Here is a 22,299-nt window from a genome sequence, read left to right on the forward strand (position 1 = left end):
ATTAATCCCCAAGGATTGATTTGGAAAGTTGGCTGTGATCTGCTGGTGGTTGGGGCAACAGGCGCAAGTTTGCTTTATGAAGTTAGCCCTTTTATTCAGAGCTAAGGAATGGAGTTGGTTTTGTTGTTGATGATGCAGTTATGTGTTTTGTTGCTTTGTCTATCGGAGGCTGGCACAACTTCTGACCCACCAAGATGAATATGGTCTGCCTGCCAGATGTTTGACAGCACTTGCCTCTTCCCACCCAGCCCTTCAGGACTTGGCATGCGGTAAAAACCAGAGATTTATTAAACGTTCAGTAAATGCTTTTGCATCACTGGTGGACCGTGTTTGGCTTGGTAGATCACACGTTTTGCAGGTCTGGTCTAGAAACTCCTCGCCATTTTTTGAAATGTTTCTGGGCTTACATACCGATCCTAAACATGCTTCCTTCGAAGGAAGTCCCAGCGAATGAAGCGTGCCTTTACTTCTTGATAGCATGTTTTGGATTACAGCCACCTTACAATTAGTGGCGTTAGCATCCCTTGGTTACACTGAGACAGGCATGACGTTAGATCTGAAAAGCATTCCTGTGCATCTTGACCAATGTTTTCCTATTGTGCTGAGCCGCTTTGATGACTTTCTGAAATCTGGCTCCTTGAAAGATGCACTGGGCAGACTTTTCTTATTTGAGGGTTGCTCTCAAAGAGCTTCGTTCCCACTTGTGACACAACAGGGCTGAAACATGATTTCCGTCGCCGGTTGGACTTATTCTTGCAATGTGCAGGTGTCATCCACCTAGATCTTTACCCGGTCTTTGTCAAAGTATTCTGTGAATTTGTTAACTGGGGCAATACATAGAGATAGTAATCTCTCCTTATCTCCCTGGTCTTCCTGATGTAGCACTCAAAATGACTCGTAATGTGAAGGGAGGGAAGAAATGAAGGTGGAGCTGTCTTTCTAGACAACCCATTGTGTACAACTGCTGCTGAGTTGTACAGTGGTACTTCAGGTTAAGTACTTAATTTGTTCCGGGGGTCCGTTCTTAACCTGAAACTGAAGTACCACTTTAGCTAATGGGGCCTCCTGCTGCTGCCGCGCCGCCGGAACACGATTTCTGTTCTCATCCTGAAGCAAAGTTCTTAACCTGAAGCACTGTTTCTGGGTTAGCGGAGTCTAACCTGAAGCGTATGTAACCTGAAGCATATGTAACCTGAGTTACCACTATTTCCCATTATTTCTGGCCTCTGGCTGTGGCTAAAAGAGGACCACCAGGTCCCCACCACTGGTGTTACTGGCCACCCTGCTCCTTTTGGAAGAGACTTGCAAGGGAAAATCACAAGTTCTTGGAAATCTCTCAGAGTGACCTGTACGTTGTGCTGCTAGAGGATTCATTTGAATGAAAAGCAGCATAGAAACCCAGTGGTACCTTGGTTTTCGAACGTCTCCGTTCACAAACATTTCAGTTTTTGAACGCCGTAAACCCGGAAGTAAATGCTTCAGTTTTCAAACACGCCTCAGAAGTCGAACATGCCACATGGCTTTAGCTGAGTACAAGATCCTGAGGCCTAGCTGTCGGCTGTTGAGTTTTCAGTTTCTGAACGTTTCAGAACTCAAACAGTCTTCCGGAATGGATTACGTTCGAAAACCGAGTTACCACTGTATAACATAATAAATCAATCCAAACCAAACTTTTGGCCTGCTAGGCCTCCCTGTTTGGCCTGCAAGGTTGTTTCAGCCAAGGCACAGACACTTAACATATCTGTGGGGGGCAGGCATGATGTCAGGTGTGGAACAGGTAGAGGTGGGGCTTTGACAAAAGAAACTTTGCAGGATTGCCGGTGCTATTTGGGAACTGCTTCAGGCAAAGTTTTAGTAAGTGTTTGGGAAGCATTGTATTCTCTTTTTTGACCAGGCGGTTTGATTTCAAACCATATGGGCAAGCCAGGGCACCTGATGTCTTTGTGGCATCGGGTGATTGACAGGTGGGTGACCCTGCCCACCTGTCAAGCTTGAACCGCAGGGGTGCTTGGAGATAAGGATCTGACCTGTCCGCCAGATCCAGATTCCCCACCTCTGATTTTTAACATCACATATAAAATTCTGCTCTTTGGTGTATTTTCAAGCTGCACAGAGCGATCCTTTGCATGGTTACTCTGAAATAGTACTTTGTTCTCCAGTGCTGTAGACTGGCTACCTAAAAACCTTCATAGCTAAGGTTTAACTAAGCAGTGACCTTGTCTTAAACATCTCTCATTTGAAAAGAAAAGAATATTTTTTCCACTCCCCTCTCCCCTCTGGGGCCCTCACATCTCTCTCGCCAGGTGAATGAGGCTGCAGGAAACCTTCCTCTAGTGTAAATATCAACCGGCTTTGTTTCCTTTAGTGTTTTGTGATAAGCACACACAGCTCTGTACAAACAGCTCCACGTGCCCAACCAGCAGATGTTTGACTCTGGCTTGGGGAAGTCCCACAAGTTTGTGTTTAGCAGGAGGAGCCAAGCTGAAAAAAGCCCGGGGGAGCATTTTTGTTTAAGAGCGGACTCTGTGGCCTGCTTATTTCCCTTTTTAAAAAACGGTACGTGCATATAATGTGGCTAGTCTTGAGGAGGGGAAATCATTTCTGCCATTGGGAAAACGACATCCTTCTTGAAGGGCTTGGCTACGTTGGGGAGCAAGGGCTTAAAAATCTCATTTTTCTCAGCCTTGAATAGGAGAAAGCATTAAAGCACCGCTAATTAATGAACGACAAAGGACTTCCGTGGTGGTTAAGTCCTTTGCAAAGCAATTGAAAGTCCAAAGGGCGCTGAGGCAGAGGGGCTTTAGACGACAAAGAGTTTCACAGAACTGAAAAACCAATTTTGCAGCGTGAACATGAATGCTCCCCCTTCACCCCCAGCTTGTCTTGCCCCCAGGGTCGATGTGGGTTGGGAGAAGAAGAGCAAAGTTGCCTAGAAATACTATCCTTAAGAAACCTGCTTGTGACATCAAAGCTCTCCCCTTTTTTGTCTTTTGTTTGCTTCATGTGTTCATTTGGCACCTGGCTTTCGACCACTTTTGCAACCAAGTGAAGATGGCTGAGGGTCATGTTAGAAACGCAGGAATAATAATAATAATAATAATAATAATAATAATAATAATAATAATAATAATTTTTATTTATACCCCGCCCATCTGGCTGGGTTTCCCCAGCCACTCTGGGTATATAAGCTGGATGTCAAATGGCTCCTTAAAACCAAGGTTACAGTCGCCAAAACAGAATGCCGTTTTGGAACAAGATGGCTCTAAAGTCATACAGTCAAACCTCCGTCCCCGAATGCCTCCGTTTTGAAACGTTTTGGCTCTTGAACGTCGAAAACCCAGAATTAAATGCTCCGGTTTTTGAACGTTTTTTGGAAGCTGAACATCCGACACGGAGTGCAGGAAGCTCCTGCAACCAATCGGAAGCCGCGCCTCGGTTGTCGAACATTTCGGAAGCCAAACGGGCTTCCGGAACGGATTGTGTTTGACAACCGAGGTTTGACTGTATTTTTCAAATGATGGGCCAACTGTGATTGATTCTTTGTTAAACATCTGGTTAGTTCAGTTGAGCACCTTGAACAAGTTGAAGAACTTTGAGAGCTTAAAGAAGAAAAGTCACTTGATCCAGAATATTTGGAGCAATAATTGGCCCTGAGACTTTGAAAAGCTGGTGTCTCTGGATCACGTTTGTCAGTTTTGTTGAATTAATTAAGCTAAATGGTTTTAATTGGATTTTGAATAAATGTGCAGTTAATTGTCACTGTTTTGAATTTTATTGTGCTATTATCTTCCTTAGTATAATGCTTCCTTCCATATAATGCTCTGTATACTGAATTCCTGGTTTTATAATCATGTAAGCCTTAGTCCCTTAACAGAGGGTGTGTGTGTGTGTGTGTGTGTGTGTCAGAGAGTGAGGGAAATTGATGTGTAAAGCAATATTTTATCATTCAAACAGGTGGCTGAATCCTTTATTTGTTACCGGTCATAAAAGGAAACTAGAAGAGGATGATATGTTTCAGGTACTCACCGAAGATTCCTCTAAGGTGCTTGGGGAGGGGTTGCAGTGGTAAGTAGACAACCGAATATCAGTAATTGTATTTGGATTTTTTTTTAATTCTTCCACAGCATGCACCAATCTGTCTCTTCCCCAGGTCAAGGATTGTTGAAATGTATGAGAGGAGAAACCCTATAGTACCAGCTTTCTGCTCTATCTCTGCTTGGTGTGCTTGTATATTGGAGTTCTTATGAGGCAAGACAGGTTTTTCAATGGCTCAAGTATCAGAATTGCCTTGGATTGCATTTAAACTGATTTCCGGCTTTCTCTGTGTTGCGGAAAGTACCGTAACCATTTTGATAGATCTCTCAATAACTTTGTAAGTGTGGGCTTATTCTGACCTGTGTCTCTTTATAGGGTCAACTTGTCCTTGCAGGAAAAGCAAACAACTGACGCTTGACTGCCCTCATAAGCTCAGGAGAAGGCCTCTCTTTTCCAGCAAATTATCACAGTTCATCTTGTGTTTCTGTACAGTTGATGCATGAAAACAATCCTTCTGTGGACTGATACTTGTCTATTCCTTTCTTTCTAGCCCAATTGGTTGCCATTAATCTGATTTGAATTAATTTTATAATGAAATGATTTTAGAATGTGTATCATTTTATTGTTGTTAGCCGCTCTGAGCCCGGCTTCGGCTGGGGAGGGCGGGATATAAATAAAATTTTATTATCTTTCTTTCTCTCTCTCTCTCTCTCTCTCTCTCTCTCTCTCTCTCTCTCTCTCTCTCTCTCTCTCCACCCCTCTCCCCTTCAGCATACTTCACTCATGTTTTATTTTATAGGTACTGGGACAGAGAAGTGCAAAAGGCAAAAAAGGAAGCGAGGGCGCCACATTTAACAAAGGCCATTATACTTTGCTACTGGAAATCTTATCTGCTTCTGGGATTTTTCACGCTGATTGAGGTAACGCAATGAAAGAGATGCGCGGTAAGATCATAGAAATCATAGAATCATGTAGAGTTGGAAGGGACTATGAGGAACATTGAGTGCAACCCCTTACAATGCAGGAATAACAGGGATCAAACCTGCAACCTGGGCATGATCAGCACCACGCTCTGACCAGCTGAGCTGTTTTGCAAGGCAGAATTCGGTGTGGTGGTCCTGCTCTCTTCCTCTCCCTTTCCCTCAAGCCTCTGCTGCTGAAATCCCATCTCCCCTTTCCGAGCTTCCATACCCTTGCAGCTTTCTCTTTAAATGTGGAAGACAACAAATGGGCTAGAGACGCTAGCCGCAAGCGGTACTCCTCTGTGTATTTTGGGTTTAGCGCCACTAATTAAAGCTGTTTTTCTGCCTTCAGGCGAAGCTGCAGGCTCAGCTGACTTCAGTTTGGCTCCTCAGTTTGATGGCTTTTTCTCTAGGAAGTGCCACATTCACACAATACCTTTAAAGTGCTATGATCCCACTTTAAACCTTCGTGGCTTCGGGTGCCTGTAGTTTGCCAAGGATGCTGAGAGTTGTTAAGAGACTCCATTTCCCTTCCAGAGCAGAGTGGCTTTAGGAACCAGTCCTTCTTAGGAAACTCTGGTATTTGTAGCTGTGTGAGGAGAATAGGGGGTCCCCTAACAATTCTCAGGGACGCGGGTGGTGCTGTGGGTTAAACCACAGAGCCTAGGATTTGCCGATTGGAAGGTCGGTGGTTCGAATCCCCGCAACAGGGTGAGCTCCCGTTGCTCGGTCCCTGCTCCTGCCAACCTAGCCGTTCGAAAGCACGTCAAAGTGCAAGTACATAAATAGGTGGGAAGGTAAACAGCGTTTCCGTGCGCTGCTCTGGTTTGCCAGAAGCGGCTTCGTCATGCTGGCCACATGACCTGGAAGCTGTACGCCGGTTCCCTTGGCCAATTAAGTGAGATGAGCACCGCAACCCCAGAGTCGGACATGACTGGACCTAATGGTCAGGGGTCCCTTTACTTTTACCTTTAAAAATTCTCTGTGCCTGTAATATGCCATAACTCCCAGAATTATTTTGGGGGCAGCCATAGTTGTTCAAAATGGTATCCTAGTGCTTTCAACCTATAGTGTGCATGTGCCCAGTGACTTCAAATGCAGCAGTCATAGTGCTGAGAGTATGCCGATGTTGTCCCACATTTAGCCACAGCAGCCAGGTGGGTCCTATATTCCCTTTATAGCCTGTGGTCTCCAAGAGGCAACTGATCGTGTCATTTTTGGTAGGGTGTGGACAGATGAGGGCTCCTAGACAGATTATTTTCAGAGAGCTATTGTAGCACCACAGCAAACATATTGGGCTATGAACCTGAAAGTTCCAGGTTCAAATCCTGCCATTGCTTTGAATTTTCCAGGTAAGCATCTTTCCCCCACAGTCTGACTCATGCTCTTCAACAACACCATTGTGTCTAAGCACGTAGCAAAGCTTAGATACAACTGACCAGCGTAGGAAGGTTAAAAAAAAGTTCCCATAATGTGCAATAACATGTTCTATTATCTACGAAACAGTGGACTAAGGTGGTTTGATGTCTGCTGGTTAAGATGATTCTGCTTTTGAAGCAAGTTAAAATGAGACGCTACTCTCTTCTAGAGGAAGATTTCGCTATTATGATTCTGTTGTGTTTATTAAAAGCCTCTCCCCCACCCCCGCTTTTCTCCCCACTCTTTAGGAAACGCTCAAATTAATCCAGCCAATATTTCTGGGAATGATTATTGCTTATTTTGAAAACAGTGGGTCGGATGTTGCCTTGAAATACGCCTATGCCTCCGCAGCTGCCTTGTCCATGTGTACGCTGGTTTTGGCCATCTCTCACCACTTGTATTTTTATCACGTACAACGTGCCGGCATGAAGCTTAGAGTGGCCATGTGCCACATGATTTATCGCAAGGTGGGTAATATATTTCCTTTATCTCAATAAACAGGGCGCTTACCGTATTTTTCGCACGATTGGACGCACCGGACCATAGGACGCACCTAGTTTTCAGGGGGGGGAAATCAAGGAAAAAATATGATTCCCCCCCCCGCTCTGGGAGCAGTGGACAGGCTGCACGCAGCTGTGCGCTACTCCAAGACCTCCCTGCTTTTGCGCGAGGTGGGGGAATTCCCCCACCTCCCGCAAAAGCCCACAGGAGCCCCGCTTGACTCCTGCGGGCTTTTCGATCAGGAGGGAGAAGGGACTGAAACGGCAGTCAGTCCCTTCTCCCTCCTTGGGGAAAAGCCCCCAAGAGCCGTGCGCTCTTTAAAGGCTGCGGGGCTCTTGCAGGCTTTTCTGCGAGGTGGGGGAATTCCCCCACCTCCTAGAAAAGCCAGCAGAAGCCACGGAGCTTCTTTAAAGAGCGCACGGCTTTTGCCTGCTTTTGCGGGAAGTGGGGGAATTCCCCCATCTCCCGCAAAAGCCTGCAGGAGGGAGAAGGGACTGACTCGGCCAGTCAGTCCCTTCTCCCTCCTTGGGGAAAAGCCCCCAAGAGCCGTGCGCTCTTTAAAGGCTGCGGGGCTCTTGCAGGCTTTTCTGCGAGGTGGGGGAATTCCCCCACCTCCTAGAAAAGCCAGCAGAAGCCACGGAGCTTCTTTAAAGAGCGCACGGCTTTTGCCTGCTTTTGCGGGAGGTGGGGGAATTCCCCCATCTCCCGCAAAAGCCTGCAGGAGGGAGAAGGGACTGACTCGGCCAGTCAGTCCCTTCTCCCTCCTTGGGGAAAAGCCCCCAAGAGCCGTGCGCTCTTTAAAGGCTGCGGGGCTCTTGCAGGCTTTTCTGCGAGGTGGGGGAATTCCCCCACCTCCTAGAAAAGCCAGCAGAAGCCACGGAGCTTCTTTAAAGAGCGCACGGCTTTTGCCTGCTTTTGCGCGAGGTGGGGGAATTCCCCCATCTCCCGCAAAAGCCTGCAGGAGGGAGAAGGGACTGACTCGGCCAGTCAGTCCCTTCTCCCTCCTTGGGGAAAAGCCCCCAAGAGCCGTGCGCTCTTTAAAGGCTGCGGGGCTCTTGCAGGCTTTTCTGCGAGGTGGGGGAATTCCCCCACCTCCCGCAAAAGCCAGCAAAGCCGTGCAGCCTCTTTAAAGAGCGCACGGCTTTTGCCTGCTTTTGCGGGAGGTGGGGGAATTCCCCCATCTCCCGCAAAAGCCTGCAGGAGGGTTGGAGAGTAGCGGGAAGGCGTCGCGCGCCTTCCTGCTGCCCCCCATCCTCTGGGGCTGGCGATGGGGGAAGCGCTGCTTTCCCCCCGCCAGCCTCAAAGGCAGGTTGGGGAGGTGCGGGAAGGCATTGCGCGCCTTCCTGCTGCCCCCCATCCTCTGGGGCTGGCGATGGGGGGAGCGCTGCTTTCCCCCCGCCAGCCTCAAAGGCAGGTTGGGGAGGTGCGGGAAGGCATTGCGCGCCTTCCTGCTGCCCCCCATCCTCTGGGGCTGGCGATGGGGGGAGCGCTGCTTTCCCCCCGCCAGCCTCAAAGGCAGGTTGGGGAGGTGCGGGAAGGCATTGCGCGCCTTCCTGCTGCCCCCCATCCTCTGGGGCTGGCGATGGGGGAAGCGCTGCTTTCCCCCCGCCAGCCTCAAAGAGCAGACTCTCCTGGCTTCAGCGGAAGCAACGGGAAGCCTCCGGAGCGCAGGCTTCGAGGCTTTGCCTTGCTATCGCTGAAGCCAGGGAGCCTGCATTCGCTCCATAGGACGCACACACATTTCCCCTTCATTTTTGGAGGGGAAAAAGTGCGTCCTATGGAGCGAAAAATACGGTAAATATGTGGGGTCTTGCCTGGTTTTGCATATGCTGAAGCAACTCCCTTTTAAAACATATGCTTGAAGTTGATAGCGTTAGGAACGGGGGGGGGGGGGAGGAATCCATGGATAATATTTGGATTGTGATTAGGTTTTGTTTTATTTGACTTATTCTGCACTGGATCTTTGTTCAGAGATGAGGCTGTGAGGGCTGACTTTTTGAAGCAATACACAGGAAGCTGGAGAGGCCTTGGCAGCCATTATCCACACTCCTAGACCTTTACAGGAACATACCAAAAGAGGCTAAGAAGAAAGATTTAACTGTCAAGGCCCAGGAATGTGGGCTGATGCTGGGAGGATGAAATACAAACCCGGGGTAGTAGTAAATCACTTTCCAGCGGCTTCTTGTTTGTGACATGTTGGGCCTAAATTTTGTTTTCATTCTTGCCCTTGAACTCAGGAACCTTTACTCCTCATCCCAAATGTCTCTGACAAAAAAATTCCTCCTGTATTTGCAATATAAGACATGGGTAGGGCTGGGCGATATATCGTCCAAAACCGGTTTGAAGTCCATATTGTGATAACTGTTTCATAATTTTTGACTTGGCAATATATCATGAATCATGATGTGTGTTTTTGTGCTATGCAAAAATCAGAATGGGGGAAAATCGGCGAAACCAGCCAATGCCTCTCCATAATTCCATCCTTATTTCAGACATTATGATATATCAATATATTTCAATGTTTAGGTGGTGGTATATTGGTGTTGAAAACCAAATATTGCCCAGCCCACATGGGTGGAATACATTTTCTTTTCCCTGTTAATGGCTGCATTCCTTGGGGTTCTTTTGTTGGGGTCAAATGTTGATGGTTAAACCAGCAATGGCCAGGACCAGAAGGGACTGGGGCCATTCTTTTTCTCTTTCATGCCCCACCTAGCAAGTTGCTGACAGACGGACCGATCGCTGTTGTCTGAACTGGTCCCTTGCAGATCTTATAAGGTTGTCCCAAGGGAAAGAGATATTGCTAAAGATCTAGAACTGAATTAAAATAGCATGCTTTTTTTTTGGCAAAGAGATTGGAAAATTGGGATGGAACACACTTATGAATGCAAACATGTGAAATTGGCATGGATTGGAACTGGACCCACCCATTTTCTAGTAGTTTTGCTAACTAGTCTTGAAGGGGGCCAGGACTTTGGTCCTTTTTATGAGTAAAATTCAGTTGTTTGCCTAGGCATTGCTGTGATCTATGGTGGGAGATGCTCTCCCCATGGAACCAGTTTATAATGATCCATCTAAGGTGCAGCTAGCTAGCAATTTAGCCCCCCCCCCATCTTTTTTGTGTGTGTGTCTGTGCTGTGTTGGAACCATAGTGTATGCATATATATGTGTGTGTGAGCTATGTCTCTAGTCGTCTTGGTAAAGCTGCATTTGTTTTTAGTGGATTTGCTGATACCTGGGAAATCATCCCTTAGGAGTTAACTTGTAATGGAGTAAGCACATGACTTTCTTGTACATAAACATATCTCTGAGGTATTAATTTGCCGTTCCAGATGAGATAACTCAAGTCTGTTATGGGATTTAATAAAATAATAAAATAGCCTTTATATCGAACGCTGCTTGTGGAGTGTAAAAACCAGTTTGGTGGGGAAAAGACAAATGGGCTTGTGTTGTTCTCTTATCGCTTTATTTTTAGTAATGCAACTATTTTTTTCTGTTTGATCTTCCCACATTGCAGAAGTCCTGGAACACACTGAGCATAGGTCTCTCTCAAACTGTGTATTGGGGGTGTGTGTGTTTGTGGGGAGTAAAGTGGTTGCAATTTTCTCCACTTCCACCGGCGCACTCTGTGCTCACCATTAAACCATGGTTAATCTTGACCATGGTTTAAAGTAACGTGTGAGATCCATTGTTATGTGCCGTTTGAGGTTGGAATTGGTTTTAGTTTTGAAAAACAACTTTTGGATAATGATGAGATCAGGGTCGTTTACGGTGCGCCATTTGAAAGATATAGGTTTGTCCTTGTGAGTCATGTTGCCTCACTTTCAGATTGTTTGGAAAAAGTAATGTTGACAGGATGTGTTGGAGGAATGATGCTGATTTATAAAGCACATCACTGTTTGGTGGTGTTTTGATTAGAAACCTCAAAAGACCAGGATCTGGACACAGTGAATTGTGTACACAGATTGGCTTCCATAGTTGGCCTGGAAGTCAAGGACTATTGAGTACAAGGTGTTCCTCAGTAGAAGGTCCCGACAATGCGCTATAGCATAGATATGCACAATAAGAAGCTCTGTACTTCAAATGTTGCCAGTATTGTCATGTGAGAGGTGCAGAAAGAGAAGCTGGCTTCATTCCCAGTCCTTTACTTTCTTTAAAACAAATCCCACATAAATCCTTTCATAACAGTAGAAACCTTCAACAGTTACGTTCTTCTAATGCAGGAACTTATCGCCCATGTATCTATTGAAGATACACCAGTTTACACAGGCATTCTCTTAATCTTTCGACCTGTGTCTCAAGTTTTAATGGGGTTTTTTTGTGGCTTATTTAAATTATGGATGTTTATAATACCTGTGCAATTGGTCTTTAAACCCGTAAACCACTTAGGAGCCTATTTTTGCGGTTTATAAGGACAAAAGAGCTTGCTTGATAAGCCAGAGCCTCATCTAGTTCAATATTCTCGGGGTTACCAACCAGATATCTGTGGGGAGCCTGCAAACAGAACCAAGTCTGGAAAATATTGTGAACAAAATACCCTACAATGCAACTAGAGAAATTAGACTTCTCTCTCTCTTTCTCTCTTTCTCTCTTTCTCTCTCTCTCTTTCTCTCTAGGCACTTCGTCTGAGCAATACAGCCATGACAAAGACTACAACGGGCCAGATTGTAAATCTTCTATCAAATGATGTGAATAAATTTGATCAGGTAAGGCCCAGTATTGATAGCGTGGAATTCAGATAGTGGTTTGCTTCGGGGGAAACAAGCCACAATCAGGTTTATTTCTTCCATACTCTAGGAGGCATTAGTGAATCGGGAGTCATTGGCATGTTCACAGTAAACCACCCATCACGATTTAACCTGAAGCACCCAGTGTCATGACAGTATTGAGCACCCAACTCTAGGGGTGCTTTTAGCACCTTGTTCTTTTATATGGTAAACTCTCTTCTGAAGAAGGGCTCACAGTGAGGGCTTGCCCACACTTCTGTCTGCGCTATGCCTAGAAAGCATGGGTCCATATTTAAATATGCTCTCTGTTCCTGTTTTTGAAAATGATGATGATGGTGATAATAATAAAAATATAATAATAATAATAATAATAATAATAATAATAATAATAATAATAATAATAGAAAGCATGGGTCCAAAAGGTTTCCTCCTTGTCCTGTTCGTTACCCATGGTGCTGAATCAGAGCAAACATCAATCTGAAGGAAGCACTCTTTTTTTCCCTTTCAGTTATTATTATTATTTATTCTTTATTGAATTTATATACCGCCTGGGGGGGTCTCAAGGCGGTTCACAGAATAAAATCAAGATAAAAAACCACAAAATACATAATAAATTTGAATTTATAATGAATTTGAAAGCCATAGATATGTTCCTGTCACATTGACTTCCTTTTAAATTGTTTGGGGAAAATAATGTTTTTCTGTTCTGATTTAAAATTCTATATACAAAATTCAAATATGGAAAGATTCTTTGCGGTGGATTTTGTTTCGTAATGTTCCATTAAGGGGAATTTTATCTGTAAATTGTCAAGGCTAGTACAATAAAGCTGTTGTTGAAGATGATTTAAATAATTGTTTGCCCGCAGGCTCGTTTGCATACAGACACACAAACTGCTGCCGCCAGAATTTCTTCCATGTAGTCATCTTTGGTTCAGGGGTACCTGCAAATATCCGCATGCGAACTAGAAGTGGCTTTGTTTTCTTTCAGCCCCATCTACATGTTTATTTCTCGTTCGTGTAGAAATTTCTCCATGAGTCATACAGGCAGTGCTTTTCCCCCAAAAATAAATGTTTAGCGGTACTTTCATTTTGACTCGAGAACATCACCAATTTATAGTTCGAATCGGGGAAAATAAATGCAGTAAATGGACAAAAGTACAAAGTTTCACAAAAAAATTTTTTAATGAATATTTATTAGCATTTTCTATAATAAAACAAAAACAAAAATATACAAAAAATAACAAACATACAAAAATACAAAACTTAAAAAACAATTAAAAACACATAAAATTTCAATTGCTTATTTTCTTTTAACTTATTTCTCAGACCTCCTCACACCTCCCCTTCTTGTATTCTAATTCAAATTATTAGCTCAGCAAATCCTTATTACTTATTTCTCCACTTTAACTTAATAATTTATTTTAACATATTATTATTTTACTTTCTCTCTTTTATCCATTTCCTCAATTTATTTTTGCTAACCTTATTTTCATTTCATTTAATTCATTTTAAAAACCAATTTTACCTTATCCAAACTTAAAAATCAATACTTATACATCAATACTCATTCCTAGACATTTTTTCTAAAAACATTCACAAAATGTTCAGGGGTATGCGTACCCCTGCGCCCCCCCCCGAAAAAAAGCACTGGTCACAGGCATCTCTGAACCCAGATATGATTGTGTAAGGGAATTTGCTATATGTGAAGTACACCTGCGACTGTCACACTCTCGGTTCTAATGTTTGCTATCAGTAAATTTGTGTGTTTCTGTTTCTGCAGGTGACTATTTTTTTGCACTTCTTATGGGCCGGACCCCTTCAAGCGATAGCAGTAACGGCGCTTCTTTGGCTTGAAATTGGCCCCTCATGTCTTGCGGGAATGGCTGTTTTAATTATTCTGCTTCCTCTGCAAAGCTGCATTGGGAGGCTGTTCTCATCGCTGAGGTAAAAGCATTTGGCATCTCGTGATTTTTGTTTCAGAATGTTTAAAAGATCCCTAGAAAGAAACCTGCCAACTTCATTTTTGTTTTGGTTTGTATTTTGTTATGTGCACATTTTTACATAAAGTATTGGGGGAAAAAGGAGCGTGTTCATTCAGTGGAAAGAACAGAAAGCACTGGAAGTCCTTGCTTGTATGATACAGGTTTTTGTTTTTTGTTTTAATCTTTATGACATCTTGTTTTTGGACTATTTGCTCGGGCAATCAAGAGTAAGGAACCTATTGCATTAGGGAGGGTTGCAATTTTTAACTTTCAAATTCAAAAAATGAGGGGTGCGAAAAGGTTATAACATGACTTGGGAATTCAAAAGATAGTTTGGTTAAATTAATATAATTTAGTTTTACTCGGTAAGTAAACTGTTTGTAAAATTGCACAGAAATCAGTCATTGCCCAAGTACTTGCAGTTATATTCTACATTATTTGTTTGTTTGTTTGTTTGTTTAGCATTACCCAGCATTTTCAAAAGGTAAACTAAACATTCTCTGGTTTTTCCAAGAGCAGCGTATGTGTTTTTAAAATCAAACATAGATTTACCAAACTAAATACTGTCTGATCACAAAAATGATAGCAGGTTTGAATTCCCTCACACCCAAAACCACATTTTTAAGACCGCTTACGGAAGAAATTTGCAAACTTGAGCTTTCACCGCCTAACATGACATGCTCTGCCATTGCATATTCTTTTGGCTGAGGTGTCTGCTTTAAAAAGTAGTAAAGAAAAAATGGGGTAAATTCTCAGTTACTGCATTTGTGGAGGTTTTGAAAAGACAAATTGCTTAGTGGTAAGGCCAACTATTATTATTATTATTATTATTATTATTATTATTATTATTATTATTATTTAACCCCACTCACCTGGCTGGATGTCCCCAGCCACTCTTGGTGGCTCCCAATAGAATATTATTATTATTATTATTTAATGTGATAAAACATCAAACATCAAAAACATCATCAATAACTTCCCTAAACAGGGCTGCCTTCAGATGTCATCTAAAAGTCAGGTAGTTGTTTATCGCATTGACATCTGATGGGAGGGCGTTCCACAGGGTGGTGCCACTACTGAGAAGGCCCTCTGCCTGGTTCCCTGTCACCTCACTTTTCGCAGTGAGGGAACCGCCAAAAGGCCCTTGCCGCTGGACCTCGGTGTCCAGACTGAATGATGGGTGGAGACGTTCCTTCAATTCAACAAAACTAGTGACTTCCCACTCACCCAACGGCAACATTTATAACACAAATTGCATACAATTGCGTTTTAAGGTTTGGGCAGTATCTATTTAGATTCTCAATTTTATCCTGCCAACAATTTCATGAGGTAGGCATGCAACTTCGCCATGGCAACTTCAGTGAACATTATGACTGAGTGAGGGATTTTTCTTGGGTCCAGCATTTTTTCAGCCAAATGTCAGTCTACCAAAAAAAATGTGATTTTTTTTTGCCGGGCTTCTTAAAACCCTGTGAGGTTTCCTTGTTGCAGAGGGAATTCCAGAGTTGTGTAATATTAAGTTTTTAGGTATATAAAGGTTACTCTAAACTTCAGAAAGGAGCAGGGCTGACTCAAAATGGTTTTGAGGAAATAAATTTGGGCCCTGCCCTCATGGTGTCCCTGAGGGTATCTTTTACTTCCTTCTACAAATGCAGCCAGCATATTCATGCCAATAGGGGAAAGTGAAGTTCTGTACTTTGAGAGGAAGTGTCAGAAGGGGAGAGGACTATGGAGGCAAGGACCAGGAAAATATTTGAGAAGAAAGAATGGTAGCTCCTGGTGGACCTTCTTGTCCACCTTCTTGTCTTTGTGTCTCGGGCAAGATACCCTCAGTGTGGATCCACAACCCACTGTTTGCCACCAACTGCACCATGGGGAGGTTCTTGAAGAATTAATGTTTTTTATTTTTATTTTTAGTATACCACCCTATACCCGCAGTTCTCAGGGTGGACAAAATCACAATATAAAATCACTGATAATACACAATCAAAACAAAAGCAATTCAATTCAAAAATCCTCATGAAAATTCATCAGCCTTGCAGTATGAATTTCTCCTGATATGCAACTTTTTAAATTCAGCTTTGAATAATGTATACATTTTTCTGCGAGCAATTTCCCCTAATCAAATGGATTTTTAATGTTATTTCACTAAGATAGGTTCATCTTTATGCACGCTGCCTCCTAATATATGCATTTTTGTAAACGTCTTTGGGTTGGAGGACTGCATCACACAATTCAGATTTTTTTAAAAAATTCCAAGGACATGGTATTATTTGTGTACTTTGCTGCCAACCTTTAAGGTGCTTCAGAAAGGATGGCAATGGCGCCCACCTGAGAGGTGCCAGAACTGAGTTCTGACTGGGAAAAAGGCCCTGGATAGCCGAAAAAACTTTCCCTTATTCATTCATTCATTTATTCATTCAATGTATATAATTTATAGCCCACCTTTCCCTCCATCGAGCTCATAGTGGCTTTTGTGGTTCTCTCCGGTGCTATTTTTCCAGAAAAAGAGGTACCAGAACTTACTATGAATACATTCTGTTATCATGGCAGTGGCGCACACTTGAGACATGCCAGAACAAAGTTAATGCAAGTTCTGGCTTCAAAAAGCCCAGGTTCTTTTCCATCCTAATTTAATTCCCACAACGACCTTGTGCTATAGGTTGGTCTGAGTGACTGGCTCAAGGTCACCCATAGGTGTATTGGAACAGCGTCAAAAGCTTAAATGATTCTCTAATCTTAGGTAAACAGTTCACTAAACAGTTATTCATTAGCGTTCATACATTCTTTCTGCTTGGAAATAACCTATGGATGTCTGCGGAATAACCATTAACCATTTTGGGGCCCATATATATATATATATATATGTCCCCTAGAGGATGTTTTTTTAAAAGACAAAAACAAAAAGCTACAAATGGTTTGATTGCAACTTTAATAGTTTCCTCTTGAAATTGCAGGAGCAGAACAGCAGCCTTCACAGATATCAGGATCAGGACCATGAATGAAGTCATCAGTGGAATACGGATAATTAAGATGTATGCTTGGGAAAAGTCATTCGCTGATCTTGTGAACAACATGAGAAGGTAATGTTGAACGCTTATCCAAAGTTATGGACAGGCAACCTTGCCACCTTCTGGTTTGCTTAGTTTTTTTGTTTGTTTGTTTGTTTAAAAAAGAAAGCTATATAGCAGTTTAATGATATGTCTTCTTCCATGTCTCAAGAAAAGATTCCAAGAATTTTTTTGGGAGGACATAAAACAATTATCTCGATGTGCCTGAATAGCCTGTTTCTTATGCAATGGTAACATATATTTCTGTAAGTAGTGGTGATGTAATAATAATTATGGTTGCCGTATCCGGTAACTTAAGCATATTGCCGTCTTTAAAACCTGAGAGAATTACAAAGCGGGACACAGCATATTTTCAATTTGTCATACCCTGAGACCTCAAAAATGTGCTCCAAAAGAGTAATCCTATATATTGTATAAACTATCAGGTATTTTCATAGAATTGTAGGAATCCTGAGGCTCCAGTCCTTCTTTTTTAACCTTTTTTGTTTTTGTTTTTAAAATTAGAGATATATATAAATCCAACCAAAGGAAATGAAATCTTGCTCCTGCTATGATCTTTCTCCTCTCTTGTTTATTACTAAATGCGATTAGAAGAACAAAAGGGCTTCTAATGCACTTCTCTCTAGATTGATTTATCGTGGGGTGTGTTTAAAATACGTACGTCTCAGAAGATCTCTTTGTGCATTGAATGTCTTGTTATGTGCCATGAAAATAAATACTTATTAATCGACTCTGTGTTATTATTACTATTCTTATTTTCAGGAAGGAGATCTCCAAGGTTCTCAAGAGTTCTTACCTTCGGGGAATGAACCTGGCATCTTTCTTCGTTGCCAGCAAAATCACCGTGTTTATGACCTTCATGACTTATGTGTTGCTGGGCAATCAGATCTCCGCAAGTCGGGTGTTCGTTGCGGTGTCTCTCTATGGTGCCGTGAGATTGACAGTTACTCTCTTCTTCCCTGCGGCTGTTGAGAGAGCATCGGAAGCAATGGTCAGCATTCGACGAATCAAGGTATTGTGTAAGAAACAAAAGCGGATGTTCTCTGGATATGTTTAATTGCAGCATTACAAATCCACAAAACTGCTAGTCCACTTTTTTTTGCAAGTCTCCCTCCTGTATCTATGTTAGCCCTTTGTGAGAGCAACTACTCTATTCCGAACTTTAAAATGGGAAGAGTACTGCTGGTGGTCAACAAAAGAGCTTCAAAGACTCTCTCAAGGCAAATCTAAAAAAATGTAGTATAAACACCGACAACTGGGAAACACTGGCCTGGGAGCGCTCCAATTGGAGAACAGTCTTTACCAAAGGTGTCATGGGTTTGAAGATGCTCAAACTCAGGACAAAAGGGAGAAACGTGCTAAGAGGAAGGCACGCTTGGCAAACCCTCACCACGACCAACTTCTGCCCGGAAACCTGTGTCCCCACTGTGGAAGGACGTGTGGATCCAGAATTGGCCTCCACAGTCACTTACGGACTCACTGTTAAAACCGTGTTGATGGAAGACAATCTTCCTTGGCTACAAGTGGTCGCCAGAGAAGAAGATGTTAGTCCTTTGTGGCCTCTTAGAGAGAGGAAGCACATAAACATTTTGTCAGCATTTCTTGCCAATTTACTTGTCAGGATCAGCCTACCAGTCCACCAAATTTGATAGGGCCACGCACCTGCCAATCTCACAATATTGCTGTGGCAACAAGCGATTGCGTTGTGCTGCTCGCTGGTCAAATACCAGCCAGCCGGCTGGCTGCCAGGTGCTTGGGAACTACAGCACAAGGGATGTTTTGAGAAGTGCTAGGCGCAGGGCTCACGTAGCTCTTCTTTCTCCCCTCCCTATGGTGGCAGGGAGAGAAGAAAAAGTCTGCATTTTCCAAACTTGGAGGAAAAAGGAGCATGCTTTGGCTTTGAGTATCTGTTCGTTGGTATGTGGCAGCCAAACCAAGCAAGATTTAACCTCTGTTAAATCCGCCATTTAAATTTGACCAAACTGCGGGAGGCAGTGGAAGACAGGAGTGCCTGGCGTGCTGTGCTCCGTGGGGTCACGAAGAGTCAGACACGACTAAACAACAACAAAATCAGCCACTGAGCAAGGGTTAAATTCTGTTTTCTGGCTGGGGGTACCTGTTCCTCGCTAGGAGCAGGCATCCTCAAGCAATGTAGAATTGAACCGTGTCCTCCACATGAGCTGACTTCACAAGTAAAGTCAGTGGACTTGTGGTTTGACCTCATGGGTCAGGTTATATGGTTTGTGGATCATACGTTTCCCATCCATACAGTTGGTGGGCACCACTGGGGGAATCAATGCTTACCTGGCTGTCAGACCTCTTGAGTCTCTGCTATGTTCTGCTTCATTTTAAAATTTGCCTTTGAAGCAGCCTTGGGTCAGCTATTGATCTAGTTCTCATTATTAATTTTTTTGTGGGGGGGCACCCCTGCTTTGCAAGATTTGTAGAATGAAAGCGTAGTTTTCCAGGGTGCATTTAGAATTAAATATGCTAAGTTTAAACTATAATTTCTTAAACAGTGATTTAACTTTTCAGGTGTGTTTGGAGGCTGCTCTTCCTATATATTCACAAGGAGGTGGTGGGTTCTCAGTTTTCCAGACCAGAAGTTGTTTACCAGTTAGCGCCATTTATAGTTTCTGAATGTGGCTATGTAACCTTGTGATTCACAAGGAAATTCTGGGTTATTTTCCCTATGCGGTTCTGCTTCGTGCTCAAAGAAGTCTTTGTGCTTCCCCCCCCCGTTGGTGCAGAACTTTTTGATCCTTGATGAGATTTCTGAGGTCAGCCCGCAACTTGAAACTGGCAGTGAAAATACACTCCTTCATGTGCAGGATTTGACGTGTTACTGGGACAAGGTAATGTCATTCCCCCCCCCCCCCACTTTGAAACAGCAAAATAGGAAGGAGTTTGATTTAAACCCAGAAGTACACTTCTTCCACAGCTGGATGTTGCTGAATTCTCTTTTTATCATTGATTTAAGCAGTAAGTTCCAATTTGATGAGTTGTTGTTGGTTTTGGGGTGGGGGGCAGGGAAGCAATCTTCTACATCAGATACTGGTGTAAATTAAGATGGCATAAAGTTACACCAAATCCAAACCCTGTTCAGCGGCAAGGCTACTGCTGCCTGAGACACCCTAAGCCTGGCATAGGCGCCAACTCCATGGGGCCTGAGGGGGCCCGAGTCCCCTCAAAAATTCGTTTGGGGGGGCTCTGCCCCCCCAATAATTTAAGAAAATTATTAGTTATATTATGCTTTGTAAAATCACAAAATTATGTTGGTATTTTTTATTTTCCTTGTTTGACGATAAAAGGTAAAGGTAAAGGTACCCCTGCCCGTACGGGCCAGTCTTGACAGACTCTGGGGTTGTGCGCCCATCTCACTTAAGAGGCCAGGGGCCAGCGCTGTCCGGAGACACTTCCGGGTCACATGGCCAGTGTGGCATCGCTGCTCTGGTGAGCCAGAGCTGCACACGGAAACGCCGTTTACCTTCCCGCTGGTAAGCGGTCCCTATTTATCTACTTGCACCCGGAGGTGCTTTTGAACTGCTAGGTTGGCAGGCGCTGGGACCGAGCAGCGGGAGCGCACCCCGCAGCAGGGATTCGAACCGCCGACCTTTCGATCAGCAAGTCCTAGGCGCCGAGGCTTTAACCCACAGCGCCACCTGTGTCCCTTGTTTGACGATAGTTACCTTTTAAAATACATTCAGTAATGAGTTAAAACAAAGCCACTCCTGATCTAGAGAGGGGGTGGGGTTGCGGGCTCTCGACCCATCAACAATCTCGCGGGGCTGGCGTCAGGCCCGCAAGAAGCGGGGATTCCCCCTAGCTCATTAATATTCACTGCCCACGGCGGCAGCCAATCGGCTGCCGCAAAGGGCGGGCCCTCACAGGTTCACTTAAGGTCAGGGCAGCCCGGGGCTTGCCCCTTTCGTTCCCCCAGCAGCAGCGGTTTGGAGGTCTTGGGCCCCCCCAATATTTTTTATAAGTCGGCGCCCCTGAAGCCTGGCAGAGGGAAAACAAGCCTTTAAAATAGTGTTTTTTAAAATTTCACTGCCTTTATTGCCGGCTTAAATGGTTTCCAGATTGCATGATCGAGTTGAACAGACTTAGGTTTCAGCCTGTTCTCACATCCAGTCCATTCCCGAGGCAAAACATTGGTCCAGCACATCCACTGTTTGATTGTAACAAAATCTCTAATCCGTTTAAAAGAAATATTAAAGTTATCGATAAGAACAGTTTAAAGGCAAGTAGTTAACACAGTGAAAATCAATTAAATTCAGCTGTAAATTAAAAATATTAAAACACTTGGATGTCTTCCTGCCTGGAAAGGCTTGCCTTAACAAAAATGTTTTAAGCAGGTACTGAAAATAATACAGCAAAAGCGCCTCATTTGGTATACAGAGATTCACTCCTGCACGTACTCAATTCTATGAACTCTTGAACATCACCTTAACATTCTGTAATCATTCAGTAGGCCCCATTTCACCAAGCATATGTTATCTAGCTATCTCAAATTGCGTTCTCTGTATTCTTTCTATTCAATAGCTAAGTTCTGAAACACAGCGTTATATTTGAATCAGATTTTCTGTTGAATGAAAGTGCAGAACAATGAAGGTGATATCATGCTCACAAAGGTTGTGGCGGGATGGTTTGCGTGTTGTGAATGAGTGTGTGTTAATAATGGGCTGATGCTGCCACCTTGTGGGGCTTTATAAATAATATTTCAAAAGGCATCTTCCTCCAAAATTCAAACCTCCCGAAGTTCAAAATGAATCAGTATTAAAGGTTTTAGAACACAGGCATGTGAGCTGAGGCTTGGGTTTTAGTGGTGACTTGGTTTCTATTTTTTTATTGATTATTGATGGCTTATTTTATTTCTATACCGCCTAATATATTAAAAATATTTCTAAGCGGTGTACAGGAAACTGAAAAGACAACAGTGTAATCAAAATACTGTATTTTTCGCCCTATAGGACACACTTTCCCCCCTCCAAAAATGAAGGGGAAATGTGTGTGCGTCTTATGGGGCGAATGCAGGCTTTCGCTGAAGCCTGGAGAGCGAGAGGTGTCGGTGCGCACCGACCCCTCTCGCTCTCCAGGCTTCAGGAAGCTGAGCACGCCCCGTGCTTCGGGCAGATGTCCGCAAGCCTTGCGTGCCCGGCGGGAGGGCCCGTCGGGCACGCAAGGCTTGGGGCGGCAGCCTGTTCTGGGGGCTGGGGTCGGGGGAAGCTCGGGCCTGGGGGGGGGAAATAATTATTTTTTCTTTATCCCCCCCCCCCCAAATCTAGGTGCGTCCTATGGGGTGAAAAATACGGTATTACAAAAAGACACAGTTACATATTAAGATGTTACATTCATACTAAGTTATTATATATATAATCGAATCTTGAAAACTTATTAAATGATCTCACTGTATAGTACCGTATTTTTCGCTCTATAACACGCACCAGACCATAACACGCATGTAGTTTTTAGAGGAGGAAACCAAGAAAAAAAATATTCTAAACGAAATAGTGGATATATGATTTTTGTGGTGCATGCTGTGGCCACAGACATGTGATCTGACAGTGAGTTTGGAGTAGCCCAATGCAAAAATCCTGAG

General features: G+C 43.6%; 1 protein-coding gene across 1 annotated transcript in view; it reads left to right on the forward strand.

Moving 5' to 3' along the window:
- The window catches only part of ABCC4 (ATP binding cassette subfamily C member 4 (PEL blood group)), a 151,113-nt gene that overhangs the window by 11,626 nt on the left and 117,188 nt on the right, over nt 1-22,299 (forward strand). Inside the window, exons 2-9 of the mRNA XM_081908133.1 lie at nt 3,955-4,065; nt 4,835-4,955; nt 6,665-6,883; nt 11,534-11,623; nt 13,425-13,588; nt 16,584-16,709; nt 17,460-17,709; nt 19,448-19,552. Of these exons, the coding sequence (XP_081764259.1) occupies nt 3,955-4,065; nt 4,835-4,955; nt 6,665-6,883; nt 11,534-11,623; nt 13,425-13,588; nt 16,584-16,709; nt 17,460-17,709; nt 19,448-19,552 (1,186 nt within the window). The remainder of the gene's footprint in view (nt 1-3,954; nt 4,066-4,834; nt 4,956-6,664; nt 6,884-11,533; nt 11,624-13,424; nt 13,589-16,583; nt 16,710-17,459; nt 17,710-19,447; nt 19,553-22,299) is intronic.

The sequence above is a fragment of the Podarcis melisellensis genome, assembly GCF_964234715.1.
Source record: "Podarcis melisellensis genome assembly, chromosome: 4".
Lineage (NCBI taxonomy): Eukaryota > Metazoa > Chordata > Lepidosauria > Squamata > Lacertidae > Podarcis > Podarcis melisellensis.